General features: G+C 51.9%; 1 protein-coding gene across 1 annotated transcript in view; it reads right to left on the bottom strand.

Moving 5' to 3' along the window:
• Positions 1-14,936, bottom strand: part of TTC28 (tetratricopeptide repeat domain 28) — a 330,631-nt gene that overhangs the window by 33,276 nt on the left and 282,419 nt on the right. Inside the window, exon 13 of the mRNA XM_036760398.1 lies at positions 4,477-4,621. Within this exon, the coding sequence (XP_036616293.1) occupies positions 4,477-4,621 (145 nt within the window). The remainder of the gene's footprint in view (positions 1-4,476; positions 4,622-14,936) is intronic.

Raw genomic sequence — 14,936 nt, 5'->3', positions numbered from 1 at the left:
GAAATGCTAGTAGTACCAGAGAACAAGAGACTGATTTCAGTCTCTCACTCTTCATAGCTATTTGTGGTGAGGACAAACGCCGCTGTGTAGTGCAAAGAGCCTGGCCCTGGAGCCAGGGGTTCAATTCCCATCACTGACTCCACCCACTGGTGTGACCTTGGAGAAGTCACTCCCCTCCCTGATCCCTAGGATGGTCTAGAAACTCCCTCCCAGCTCTGGCTTGGTTGTGCAGGGACTCATGAGGATTTGACCCAAGGATGTCCCCGTAATAATGGGGAGTCTCCTGTTACTGCAGATCCCATCTGTGATCTGAGCCCTGAGGCAGGATGCCCTAGGCCTGAAGGGTGCCCTGCAGGTCTCTTGGGAGTGGCATTGGCTCCTTGGTGTATGAGCAACCTCTGATGGGATTTCTAGCCAAGGGGGATGGTCACAGTTCCCCCGAGTGCTGCTGCTGGCCTGACAGCAAAGGACATTGTGGGGTTCAGGGCCAAAGCCACAGCAAAGAGTCGTCCAGTGGTGAAATGGTGCCTGAGGTCAGACCATGCAGGCCACTCCTCCCATTCTCCCTCAGCAGCCAAGATGGGGCCAGGCAGCAACACTTGTTTACATCATTCTGAGCCCCACGGAAAGGGGGAAGCTGGCAGTGAGGCGGGGCCGTGCTGCCCTCTTGTGGCCACACACTCACCGACCGCTGCCTCAAGGAATCTCGAATCCTGGGTGACTCCAGAGACTCTGATCCTCTTTGTTTCACTGCCAGGGGCCAAGGCAAGGAGGCCCCAAAGGGTTAAGGGTCGTCCTTGGGGTCCCTGACAAGCGGTCAGTGGGGGCTTTGTGCTCTGTCCTGGTATGTTTTTAATGGGATGAGAGGAAAATGACAAGTGGCTGCCTCAGCTGTCACAGGCTGAACCAGTGGTGAGGGGCTTCCCAGACAGAATGCCTGGGGCTCTCCTCTGGGGCTCTCCACCTCCCCACTGGGTTCAAACTACTCTTTCCTCCCAGTGGGCAGCACCTAACCCTGACTGATCCTCAGGCAAGAAATGACAGAACCAAAGGCTTCTTTCATTCTAAGAGGGGGGGCTGAGGAGAGAGGCTTTAATGAACCAAGGCTCACTTCCAAAAGGTCTTATCCAAGAAGGAGGGGGTCCCTCGGGTTGCTGGCATGCTTAACAGCTGGCCAAATGAGGAACTTCTCAATCTGAATGACCTTGACTGAATAACACTTTCCCACGTCTCTCAGTTACCCAGGGGTGGCTCTCATGTTGGTCAGGGACCTGATCCAAAGCAGAGCTTGCCAGACTGTCTGTAAACTCTCTGAGGGCAGGGACCTGCTTTTATGTCCCCAGGGCACACATGAAGTGGTGTTTGAGAAACGCTTGGTGAATGAAAGAACTGAAAAGTACTTAGACCCACAGATATACTCCAAACAAGCGCTAAAAATACATAGTCTCGCCAAGGGCCTCATGGCACAAGTGAAGTGTGAATGAGGATGTCCAGGAGTGTGGCAACACCCTCATTTGCCTGATAGCGAGGTCCTTGGAATTACCCAAGACTTTCTGATTGTAGCTTCCGAGAGTGACTCTATCAGACCAAGCCAGACACTAGCTCCTCTCCTTTCATTAGGCCAACTCAAATGATGTTGTTTCGAACATTGTTCTAACTCGTGTAAGTCCCTGTGGTTCCACGATTCCATACCCTTCTAACCTTCTTGCAGGAACAGCTAGATTTTGAGATAGGAGCTACCACTTACCCTTAGTACATGTTACTCTTTGAGTCACCGGGGAAGGTCTGGAGGGAGGAAAGTGCTCCCCAAACACAGCCCTCATCTCATAAAGCTCTCTTACTGCCTTAAATATCAGCTTAGAACCACCACGTCTCTGTAGGGCTAGAATTGCTCTTCACCAGCGGCTGGGCCTTGGCACAGCAGCCTGCTCTGGGTCCAGACTTGCCCCCGCATTTACCAACCTTGTTCCAGCTCTGCGACCACAGCCCGAGCTGAGGCAGCTTTGCTGTATCCATTCAGATGTCTCCAGCTCAGGGTCTTTTATAGGTTTTCTGAACTCCCCCGAAGGCGTGGGCTCTACCAAGAAGGGGCTGCTGGACTGAAGACAAGCCTCTCTACCTTTCCTCCTCTGGAAGTGTGGGGGGCCCTTCCAGCTTTAAAATGTTAATTCTGTGACTTCCTCCTCAGGGCCTCTCCTTTCTGATGCCAAAAGGCCACCTTCTTTTTGGTAGTTTTCAACGCACCATGGTTTGGGTCACCAGAGAGCCCATCCGAGCCAATCACGCCACACTCTTGACAGCCATTTCATTCTAATGAGCAGCAAATCAACAGCCACTGCATTGCCTCAACAGGTCCCTCCTCAGCTACCAGGGAAAAGGGGCAGAGATAAGGCTGCTGCTCCTCCCTCACATGGCACCCCCTCAGCAACAACCAAGGAAGCTGTTTGGGGAAACCCATGTGGAGCAGCCAGGGTAACTGGCCTTGGGATGGCGAGGTTGGAAAGCAGGGATCCAGGGTAAGGGCACTGTGGAGCACTCAGAGCTGCTGTGCTGTGGGGGCAGAGTCCTTTGGGGAGGGGGAGGACAGTGCGAGCAGTAATTCACTGAACCCTTTCTCGATGGTGGATGGCAATAAAGAAAACTCGAGAAATCCTCTCGACAGTTCTGATTTCTATTTCTCTCAAGGCAGTATGGAACATAAATCAGGATAAGTTATGATGGCATCTTTTACTTGGAGAGCTTTCTGCCATCCTGGTCACCTTATTATGAGGAGGACATGGAAGGGAATACCAATGAGAAGGGGGGGGCAGTTGCTGTAGAGAATTCTACTGGCCACTGAGGAATCACTTCTGTTCTCTGTAAGGGAGACGGGCTAAGGTGGCAGATCCATTTCTGGGAGTCAGAAAGACTTGTGGGGTAGAAGATGGAATGAGAGACTGGATGAGGGGTCAGCACACTGGACTTCCAGGCTTTGCTGTGAACTCACTGGGTGACTTTGGGCAGATCCCCCCACTTCTCTCAGCCTCATTTCCATAGAATCCTGCAGGGGCCTTCGAGGTCATCGACCCAATCCCCTTCATTTTATAAAGGAAGAGACCGCTGCTGAGAGAGGAGAAGAGAGCATATAGGAAGCAAGGAGCAGAGAGAGGATTCGAACCCAGGTCTTCCATTATTCCAAACTACCTCATCTGGATCCTTAAAGTCCATTCGGGCTCCAACACTGTGTGTTTTGTAATTCGGAAAAAGCAGAGACCACGAGCTAATTGTTAAGTGTAGGGAGAACAAAAGAATGGAAGTCCTGAAGAGACCTTGGGAAAATGGGAGGATGCTCTCCCCCTGACTGGGACAGGCCTCCTGGGGGACCCCTTGTCACATCTGCAGGACAAATCTGAGAACCGCCAGTGGGGAAGCTCTTACCTGTCTGCTCGTGTCAGCACATCAAACCCGGCATTCAGGCAGACAGGAATCCATTCCCCTCTGGAGAGCTTAACATTCATCTGCTGCTACGACAGCTGCCTTCTGAGCCCCAGCTACAAACAGGCTTGGTTTACAAGGACCCACGGGCCCTCGGGTGGCACCCACCTAGGAAGGTGGTGGTGACTGTGCTGAAAAGCCGTTGTCAAGGCCAGGGGAAGTGCGTACAACCTAAGAGAAGGGACTCTCAGTCTCTCAGGGGGAGTCCCAGGTGAAAGGGCCCCTCCATGAGGGCATTCACCAAAGGTGGGAGTCAGAAAGTGTCAGAGAGAGAGAGGCATGGAAATACGGGCCCCCTTGTCTGAGACTCACAGTCACCGGAGAGCGCTAAACCCTGGTGGAAGAGAGATAGGCTAAGGGAGGTTCTGAAGGGTCTCACATGAACACACACACACACACACACACACACACACGTGCGTGCACACACACACGCATGCACATACACACTGTCACACACATATAGACACATGCACACACATGCACACACAGTCATACACACACACACGCGCAGGCTCTGGTTTCTCCTGTGACCCTTTTCACAGCAGAGTCTGAGGCCAATGCTATGAGGGACTGACCATTTCTGAGACCCATGGCTCACAAAGATGCCCCATAGAAATGGTATACTTCTTTTCCTTAGGCTTTTCCAATGACCACTGAATAGCTGGTATTTGAATGGTCACATACATACCCAGTCAATATCTTCTCTATCCTGTGCTTGGGCTTTCAAACATTGATATTAGTGGGAAGGTCAGTGTGGAGGGGTGGGGGGGGAACAGGGCAGGAAAAGAAGATGGAGGGAAAAGGACAGAGAGGAAAGAGGGAGAGATGGAGGGAGGAAGGGGAGAGACAGAGAGACACACAGAATGAGACAGAGAGAGACAGAGATTGATGCACTGTGGAAAAATTTGGTTTTCTCAGGGAGTCAATATTTCTTGACTACGTGATGGGCGGGAGGCTGCTGCCTCCCTCCCCGCCTCAGTGGGCAGTGATGCAGCCACTTACCCCTTCCATGGGTGCTATGAGCAGGTCATACAGAGCCCGGAGTGGGGGCTTGGTAAGGGAGCTGGGCCTTCTGGGAAGAGAGGATGTTCCATCCTTAATAGGCGACACGGTGTTACTGAACAGACTAGTCATGCTGTGGCAACTCCTGCAGAGAGAAAAAATGAGGGATTAATGGGGGCCTGGATATGCATCCATGGGAGGGTGGCAGGAAGCCACTGACCTGGCCACACTCCTTTCTGTGGCTGGCTGAGGCTGGTCCAGTGGCCTGGTGAAAGCAGAGGTGGGCGGCCTACCCCAGGGAGCTTGGAGCTGCCTGGGGCCAATTTCCCCATTTGCTTTCCTGGAAGGTAATTTTCACAGTACAGGGAACACTGATAGAAACCACGGGGTAAACCAGCTGTAGACAACAGCTTACATTTCTATGGAGTTTTTCTACATAATCAAGGATCCCAAAGTGCTGTTCAAAGGATTTAATTACATCCTTGTGTGGTGGGATTGTGCACAGGCATCTGTGAGGGCCATTCAGAACCAGCATCATTGCTGGGTGCTGGGAAGGGGAAGAAGGCCAATTAATTGGCAATGGAATCTGAAGACAAACATGCCGACGATGAGAAGAAGCATGTCAGCTCCGTGCGGTAGGAGAGAGCATTTACCTGAAGAGTCAGCCAGAAGGTGGGCAACACAGCCCCTCCCCACCTTCAGAACAGGCCTTGGGGGAAACTCTGGGGGTTTTAGAGACACAGCCACACATTTATGCATTTGGCCCACTCCCCAAGCATGGTACTCCATCTGCCAACTTAGTGCCTTGCCAAGGACTGTCCCTGGTGCCTGGAATGCACCACCTCTTCAGCATGGTCAGCTGTCAGTAAATGAGCATTGATTTATTGAGTGGTTACAACAGGCCGGGCACTGCGCTAAGCACAGGATACAAAGAAGGCAAAAACACAGTCCCTGCCCCAGAGGGGTTCCGTTTTAACGGGGAAGACAATGCAAACATAACTATATTCGTACAAGATACATACGGGGGTACATGGCAGAGGATCTCAGAGGAAAGGCCTCTCAGAAGGCAGAATCAGAGCTGAGTCTTGGAGGAGTCCAGGGAAGGAAGGATGCAGAGGTGAGTGGAGGGACAGTAACTGGTGAGAAGGCACAGAGTCGAGATGGTCTATGCTGTGTCAGGAATGGCCAGGAGGCCATTGCTGCTGGATCAGGGGAGCCAAATAGAAGGAGACTGGAGAGGTAGGAGGGATCTTAAATGCCAAGCAGACTTTGTGTTTGATCCTGGAGGCCATAGGGGGCCACTGGAGTTTATTGAGTAGGGGGATGACATGGTCAGACCTGAGCTTTAGATCACTTTGGTGGCTGAAAGGAGGATGGACTGGGGTGGGGAAAGACTGGAGGCAGCAGACTCCCCCCCCAGCAATGGTCTAGGTGTGAGGGGATGAGGGTCTGTACCAGGGTGGGGACAGGGTCAGAGGAGAGAGCTGCTGGGCAGGTATAGGAGCTGAGGGAGGAGAGTGTTGCCTTTGACAGTAATGGAGAAGTTGGGAATAGGGGTTGGTTTTGGGGAAAAGACAATGAATTCTGTTCTGGACAGATACCCAAAAGGTGAGTAAGGGGAGCCTGGAGACCCTGGGGAAGTGGAATCTGGGAACCATCTGTGTAGAGATGATCATTGAGCTGATGGGACCCAATGAGATCACTACATGAGACAGTCTGGAGGAGGGAAGAGGGTCAGGGCAGGAGACACAGGCACCATCTCGATGAAGATCCAGGAAAGGAGCCCAAGGCCTGGTCCTTCAGGGAGGAGGAGAAGAAGCAGAGAAGAGAGAGCACCTCCTTGGGTTCCCTCAGGGCTCAGCTCTAGTATCTGCAGTGCCAGGAGCTCCTGAGCATTTCTGATCCCTCGTTTGTCTTCTCAGCGTTCAGCACACTCAGAGGCCCAATGACCCACAAGAAATGCATTAGTACAGGATGCAAGTCCCCAGTGATCTCTCTGTCCAAGCCTTCATTCTCCTTGTCACCCTGCACCTCTGCATTTTGCATTGATACACATGCCAAAATCCCCACCCAGCCTCTGGTGCAAAGCAAGGTATACCTGTGATTGTCCTGGTTCCACAGAACCTTTACATGGCTTTGGTTGGTGTTCCCAGCATGGAGAAGGAGCTGAATCAATGCACTGACTGCCTGACTTGTAACACTTCGATGTTGGCCAAGACAGATAAATGGCTGACTGGTTTCCCTCCTAGGCTGGCTCACGACACAAGGATCCCTCGAAGCCCACACACATGCTAAATGCATTTGTATTTTCCAGGGTGTCTCTCTCCATCTGTGCGTGTGTGTTCACGTATGACTGGCTCAATCCTCAAGAGCCAGACATCTAGCCCAGAGGTTTGCTCCTTGCCAGGGATAGGCCGCATCTGCAGGCCCAGCCACTATAAATGATGATGACCAAGTCAGAATCATTTGCTCTGGACACATGTAATTCCTAGAGACCCCAGTCACATCAGGGTTGGCGAGGCGGACTCAGCCCTCGAGTGGCGTTCACAGGCCCTTTTAGTTCATTCCGACAAGTACACGGCGAACAGCACTTAGCTCTCCCTGCAGGAGACACGGCCTGATGGTCCTCTGGGAGGGGCCGCTCTGGTGTGCCTGGAAGATACGGCTCTCTGCATTAAACACGGGTAACTGGTGCCCTTCCAGGGTAATGCCGTGGAGACAGGAGAAGATGCCCCAGTTCTCTTGCTTCATGAACCGCTCATTTCAGACACAAGGCAAGGATGTCATAGAGAATGTGGGGCAATGAAACTCCTGCTTGAAGCCATTTTCACAGGGTATCTTGAGTCAACCTCATTCAATCAAAGGGATGCTCTCAACAGGAGCACGCCGTCCTCAGGCGACAGGACTCGCCCAGAGATGGCACGGTCAGTCCATGAAGGACTCTGTACAAATGAAGCCCAGGGGGCTGTCCGATCTCATTGTGCTGGAAAGTTCCTGTTGGAGAAACGCTCAATGTTACAGACACAGGTCACTGCCCATATGCCTTTCTTGATATGTTAGCTTATAAGGGTTGGTGCCTTATGGCAGGTACTCACAGCCACAAGGAGCCTGACCTGGTCAATGTCACATGAGTGCCACACAGCAGCTGGTCCAAATAATGTCCATAGCTTACATTTTAACGTGTCCTGGGGTATTCGGAGCTCTCATATGTGTCTCTTCTCAGGCCTTCTGGAATTTCTGGGAGATAGGCAAGTCCGTCATATTGTTAGCATCTTCATTTCATATCCCCAGTTCTTGTGCTGTGGTTGAGTGCAAGGTGGTTACGCCTTTTCTGCTTGGCTTGGTGATCCAAAGGAGGGACAATGGGAAGAAGCTACAGGGAGGCAGGGTAAAGACAAAGCTCCCCAACAATTATTACCAGTCCTAAGGGGAAGGGGCAGGGGAGGAACACAGCTGATCTTCTCCCCATCCCCCATCACAGAGTCTACGCAGAGCCAGTCTCAAACCAGCTCATGGAGTAGTGAGTTCTGTGAGTAGAAGACCAACATGGGGATGTGGAGGCAGGGATGGACTTCTGAGGTCCCTTCCAGGTCTGTGGTTCTAGGTAGACATGCACCCACCTCATTAATGTGAGTGAAACCCAAGAGATCTTCCATTGTCTTGGACAGTTCCCTTAAAAAACTGAGACTGAAGGGTGGGAAACAATGGGAGGGGGCCTTGCTTAGTGGGAAGGTAACTAGGGTTAGAAGGAGGCAACAAGGTTCTGTTCACCTAGGACCCCCACTCTCTATGGGAGGTGGTGCTAGGGTGTGCAGACAACCCTCATGAACCTGAGACATCCAGTGTGACCCTGTCAGTCCTTAGGAGGCAGTGAGGACACTGCCCTACACAGTCCTGAATCCCGTCCCAATGTTTCCAACAAGTGGTCTCTGCTTGAAGACCTTTACAAACAGGGAACTTACTACCCCATGAGGCCTCAACGCTTGGTGGCAAACCCATACCACGGCTGTTTTCTCCAGGCAAACAAGAACCAGCAAACATGGGCGTTCCCATCATAGGAAGCTGGTCTTAACACTATGACTGACTCCTATAAGTTGTGTCCAGGTTCTTCCCTTTAGCAGACTGTAAATGGCGCTGGAGGCAGAGGGGGCCCATCACCTCCCTGGGGGTGGTCCCTCCTACAAGGGACCTTTCTGGGGACTCTGACTTCCTTGGTTCATTCCAAGCAATTCTTCATAGGAAAGGGCATAAAGAAGTTCGGGAGAGATGGAATCCTCTGGAGATTTTGCTGGCCTTCTGAGGCAGGTCCTGAGGAAGTAAGCAAGGCTTGGTCTTTACTGTGGAGGGCAGCTACAGGGATATGACACAGCACTGTGGGCACGGTCTAGAAAAAGTGAATAGGTGACTTCTGGGCATGTGAGACAATCTCCTATTCCTTAAAAGCTGATCTGTTTTCCCCAAAGCTTCTGAACTCATTTGGGGGGTGCTGATGGTACCGAGGCAAAGCCTGGGCAGGACCACGAGCCTGCAGGTTCGGCCAAAAGAAGAGAAATCCAGAGCCTTCATTTTAAGCCCAAAGCCAAACCACGTGAGACGCTTTTAATACCAAGTATCTGTTAAATGTGTCTTTAAATGAACTTTAAGCAGCTAGGTGGCACACTAGATAGAATGCTGGCCCTAGAGTCAGGAGGATCTGAGTTCAAATCTGACTTCAGACACTTGACACTCACTAGCTGGGCAAGTCACTTAATCCCAATTGCCTTGTCCCACCCCCCCCCCAAAAAAATCCAACCTCAGATGCTTCCTAGCTGTGTGACCCTGGGCAAATCACTTTACCCTGGTTGCCTCAGTTTCCTCATCTGTAAAATGATCTGGAGAAGAAAATGGCAAACACTCTAGTATCTCTGCTGAGAAAACCCCAAAAGGGTCACAGAGAGTCAGACATGATTGAACCGCAAGGAGAAGTTTAAGGAGAATTTCATTTCCATCCTCTCGGTGGCTGCATGGCCTTGGCAGGTCATCTCCTCTCACCATGGGTAGCTGGGCTGGACCATCTCTCAGGTCTCTTTCAGCTCTGCAGCCCTCAACTCTGTGCTTCTAAGGTACCTTCCAGATAGAACATTCTGAGTCCTAATGGCCCTTAGCAGGAAGAAGTCCAGATGCCTGGTCAGAAAGCCTGGTTCTATCACTTACCATCTGGGTGATCTTGAACAAGCCACTTCACCTCTGAGTTTATTTCCTCATGTGTAAAAGAGAGACCAGCATACTTGCACTGCTGACCTCACCGGGTTGTCTTGAGGAAAATGCTTTTATGAACCACGGAGGGGCATGTAAATACTGCTTCTTAGTGCTGTGTCTCCCGGCTGACAGTCTGTGTTTTATGCTCTAAATAAGGGTTCTTAACCTGGGGTCCATGAACCTAAGTTTAAAAATATTTCGATAATTACATTTCAGTATGTATTCCTTTGTTACTCCTCATATTTTATTTTAGGTATTTTAAAACATTATTCTGAGCAGGGATCCACAGGCCCCACCAGACTGATTGTCAAAGGGACCCAAGACAGAAAAAAAGGGGAAAAACCCCTGTTCTAAGAGATCTCTAAGTACTAACATTTTGTGCTTTGAGACTGGTTTGCCACGCTCTGTTCTAAGGCCCTTCCTAGTATGAATATTCTCTGTTCTAAGGCCCTTCCCAGCACTCAGAGTCTCTGTTCTAAGATCTTTCCTAGTATGAATATTATCTGTTTTAAGGCCCTTCCTAGCACTCAGTCTCTGTTTTAAGGCCCCTCCTAGTATGAATATTCTCTATTTTGAGGCCCTTTCACCAGTCTAGTGTGGGAGCAGAGCTTGCCTTACTTAAATGAAGGGAGAAATTGGTTCTTAACATGGGCTAAAAGGAAATGTCAGAAATAAAGCAGAGATGAAGACATCCAAGCCAGAACAGGGAGTGGGAGGTGAGAGAACCCTGTGTCTTGGACTACTGAGAGGTTTCAGAGACAAACTATGGGGCTGGGACCTGCAAGATTTAGGTTCTGGTGCTGTTTCCAGCTCGGTACTTTCCTTCCCATCTCTGGACTTTAGTTACCTGTCTATAAAATGGGGAAGATTAGGCTAGATGACCCATAAGGTCATTTCCTTCTCTAGAAAATGTAATGCTAAGAAAATCATCTCATATACTTCAGTAGGTACGGAATATAGAAAAGTATGTGTCCGTAGACCCTTATTTACCACTAGAATGAGAGCTGTTCGAGCACGAACACATTCTGTGATTTCTAAAATCTGTGTCCAATTCCTGGCATGACTGAGAATCCTCCTCCTTTCAGGGACAGGCTCAGGGCACTGCATCTCAGGGGGCTGCCAGCCCTGGAGAGGTGGCAATGGTGGAGGGGCCAATGCAGTCAGAGCCACAGCAGCCACCAGAGAGAATCAGATTTGGGAGACTGGATCAGCTTCCTATTGGAGTCTTTTGGGCACAGATGGCTGTTTCTGCTGCTTTGTGAGGCTAGGAGCCTATCCAAACCACAATAAAAGAATTGTCAGGAGGGGCAGGATTCAAATGTGTGGCCTTTTTTACTTTATTTCTTAGTTTTCAGTGGTGTCTTTTGTTGTAGACTGAGTATTTTTCTATGCCTCGGCTCTCCTGACTGCAAAATGGGGACATAATCCCTCCTCTTTCACTTACTTCATCCTGACATGCTTGAAAATGAAATATGAACATGATGCCAGGGGCTCCTTGGCAAAGAAAAAGGGAATAGCCGATTCCCAGAGTGAAGGGCAAGAAGAAAGGAGGAGATGAAGCGGCACTGGTCAGGTCTAGCTTCTACTGTGTCTCTGTGTGACATTAGGACAGACGGGAGCACTGTGCCTGTGCAGGGCTCCTTCCCGAGCTCCCCCAGCCGGAGCCCTGATGTCCAGCCTCAGGCTTCCCACTCTCCACCCCGGGGCGGAGGACAAGCTAGGCTACTGTGGTGTGGGGCGTCTCCTCCTTCCTTCACCTTGATGGCAGTGGGGCCATGAGTGAGGGCACCCTGGAGGTGGGGTGATCCAAAGAGCAGCTGACTTGGGTTGGACACCTGCCCCCACTTACTATGTGACCCTGGGCACTTCAGCTGAATAACGGTGCTGTATCTCTGCACCCCTAAAGCATCATACAGATGCCAGCTAGTGTTATGGCCGTCATTACTCGTCATTGTTGTGAAGAAGCAGTCCAGGGGAGCCCAGGGGCTCCCCAGAACAGGCAGCGGCTACGGCTGGGCTCCCAAACTAAGGCTATCTTTCTTGGGTGGCTGCCAGCACCGCCACGGGACCCATTTCTGTCCCTCAGTCTTCCCCGAGCTGAGCAGACCGGCTTCCCTGCCGGGCTCAGCAGATGGCGCCAGAGAGCTGCTTCTGCACCACTGGACAATTTCTGGCTGTGAACTTGACCGCCTAAGTGAGGGCTCCCATCCTGAATGAGCATCCTCCCCTCCCTCCCTTCTGACCACCTCCCTCCTCTCCTGACCTGGCAGCCTCCTCTCCCCTCCTGACCAGCCTCCTCTCCCCTCCTGACCAGCCTCCTCTCCCCTCCTGATCAGCCTCCCTCCTCTCCCTCCTCCTCTCCCGACCCGGCAGCCTCCCCTCCTCTCCCCTCCTGACCAGCCTCCTCTCTCCTCCTGATCAGCCTCCCTCCTCTCCCGACCCGGCAGCCTCCCCTCCTCTCCCCTCCTGACCAGCCTCCCTCCTCTCCTGACCTGGCAGCCTCCCCTCCCCTCCTGATCAGCGACCCTCCCCTCCTGACCCGGCAGCCTCTCACCTAGTATCTCATCCCTCACATGACATCTATCAGTCCACAACAGGTACACTCTGCATTTTCTCCTTTTCAAAACAGGCTCTGATTGTGGGAGACAGAGGGGGAAACCCTGTCAGGAGCAAAGGCCAGAGGGGAGAGGTCGACTTTTCCCTTTTCCTTCCCATAGAACAGGAGGCTCCAGGGTGAGCACCCTGCACGCGGACTCCTAAACCCCACAGAGGCAGGGGAGGCTGGGGAAGGGGCAGGTTTTCTGCCTTTGGAATAGAAAGAGCAGCCAGTCTGGCCAGAAAGTCCCAGGATTCCTCCTTCTCTGGGCAGGAATAAACCCCCAAAGCTGGGGAAGATCGACAGCCTCGTGAGGGGAAGGCACCAAATAGTGTGGGGGAATCTGGCTTCCTGGGCTTCCCCGGGGATGCTCGTGGACACAGGTGCCACATCTGTAGCCCAACAAGCCAGCAGGCAGAGGGGCCCTCAGTGTGCACCTGTATGTGGGGGAGGGCTCCAGCGGCTGGGAGCTAAGGGTTTCTGCACTGGGAAGGGACCTTGGGGAGGCTATTCTCCTCAAAGATGGGGATGAAGGGCCTTGTCTTGGCCATGTGAGCACTAAAGGGCAGAGCAGAGATTTGAACTCAGATGCTCCACTTCCCAATCTCCCGTATTTTACAGGAAGGCTCCCAGAGGCAGTGACTTGGCCAAGATCACACAACCAGTTAGTGCCTGCTGGGAACAAGGCTGGGCAATCTCTATCCCAAGTCTGAGTTCCAAGTTTAACCTTTGGTTAAAGCTGCCATTGTGAAGACAAACGGTGTATACTCTTTTGTAACTATGTCTCAAGTGCATAAATCATTTATTATTTAATACTGTGTCTTATAGAGGAAAGAAATCATTGTGGATACGGGGCCCACGTTCTGTATCACCACCAGCAGCCACACCTGCTGACCGGCTGCCACCAAGAGGAGGATGGGCATAAGAACCCTAGGAGGGGCAGCATCTCCAGGCTCTCTGGACTCCTGGCCCTGTCCTCACAGCCATGATCTGGGGAAGCAGCTCCCATGGAGAAGGGGCCAGCCCCACCCACCAGGGCAGCCAGGCCAGCTCTGACCCAAGGCCGAGTCAGGAGGCAGCATGGGCCAGGCAGGTCAAACCCCGCCCTCGACCACCATCTCCCCTCAGACCCTGAGGGAAACAACTCAAGCCCAGGAGCCCAAGAACCTTGGGCATAGCCAGGTTTCCAGCCCAGTGCCCTCAGCCCCAGCTTCCCATCCTGGGAAGCCATCCCTGGGGACACGCAGCATGGATCTGCTCCTGCAGGGGCTGCAGCCACAGCTACTGAAGACCCAGGGCAAGAAGGTCTTGCCTCCAAGTCCTCGGCCCTGCCAAAGGCTTCACCCTCAACTGATGGCGAAGGAACTGATACAGGATTTTTTCCATGAAAATGACATAGATCCTACCCAATAAATATTTATTGAGCACCTACCACATGCCAGGCATCACGCACAGAACAGGAATCACTGTCTGCTTTCCAATGGCCCTGAAGAGCCATGGGATCTTTCCCTCTGCCTTGTAGCTGAAGTCTTCCATGTGTGACACCGTCTTCATCCGAATGGGGGCTCCTGGTCAGCAGAGACTGTCCAGCTTCTCTTTCTATACCCCATCCCCTAGCACAATGCTCATCACCGTAAGGGCTTTATGTGTGTGTGTGTGTGTGTGTGTGTGTGTGTGTGTGTATACACATATACATATATATATATTCCCTTCCTTCCTTCCTTCCTTCCTTCCTTCCTTCCTTCCTTCCTTCCTTCCTTCCTTCCCTCCTTCCTTCCTAGCAGTAAGTATCCCACACAAGCATTGGCTTGCCATACTCCAGTCTCCCAGTACACACCAAATCCCAGAGCTGGATAAGACCTCAGAAAGCACCAAGTCCAACCTGTGCCTGATGAGGCAGCTGGGCTTGGAGTCAGGAAGAGCACCAGAACTCCCTACTATCCCTAGGCTAAAGCACAGATGCCTTTGCCTGAGTGTCCAAGTCCTTTACAATCTGGCTACAGCCCACATTTATATTTTGCATTAGACTCCCTGGAGCTCAGCAGGTTCTGGCCAGAATGGCCCCTTTGCTCTTCCCAGTGTGGGACATTCACCTCTCACCTCGGCACCCCGTGCCTGGAATGCTCTCCCTCCTTACCCCTGTGTCCTGGATCCCCCAGCACCCCCAAGGCTCAGCTCCAGAGCTTCTTCCTACACGAGGCCTGATCTCTGACGTGCCAATGTTCTCTGGGAAGTTTTGTCCATGTCACCTCCCCGGTAGAATATAAGTTGTACCAGGGCAGGGATGGTGTCATTGTTTGGTCTCTGTATCTCTCGCACCCAGCACGGTGCCCGGAATACACGAAGGCCTTAAGAAACACTGGCTGCAATGGATGGAGCCCTTCTCCGTGGCCTCTGGCCATTTCCCATCATATGGACCTCTTTCCACCACTGACTTGCTATGGGACCTTGGGCATGTGCCCAGGTCAAGTTCCTCCTTTGGTCTGTTCATGTGAAGGAGTCAGACTAGCTGCCTCCAAGCTATCCTCCAGCTCTGAGAAAAGCATGATTATCTCCCATTTTCCCACAGGCATGTCCTCCTGACTGCAACACGACAGAATATTTCTGTTAGTGTTTCCAGACTTTC

This window comes from Trichosurus vulpecula, chromosome 1 (assembly GCF_011100635.1).
Source record: "Trichosurus vulpecula isolate mTriVul1 chromosome 1, mTriVul1.pri, whole genome shotgun sequence".
In the NCBI taxonomy this organism is placed as follows: domain Eukaryota; kingdom Metazoa; phylum Chordata; class Mammalia; order Diprotodontia; family Phalangeridae; genus Trichosurus; species Trichosurus vulpecula.
The sequence above is the reverse complement of the archived record's forward strand: the minus strand, read 5'-3'. Positions and strand labels throughout refer to the sequence as shown.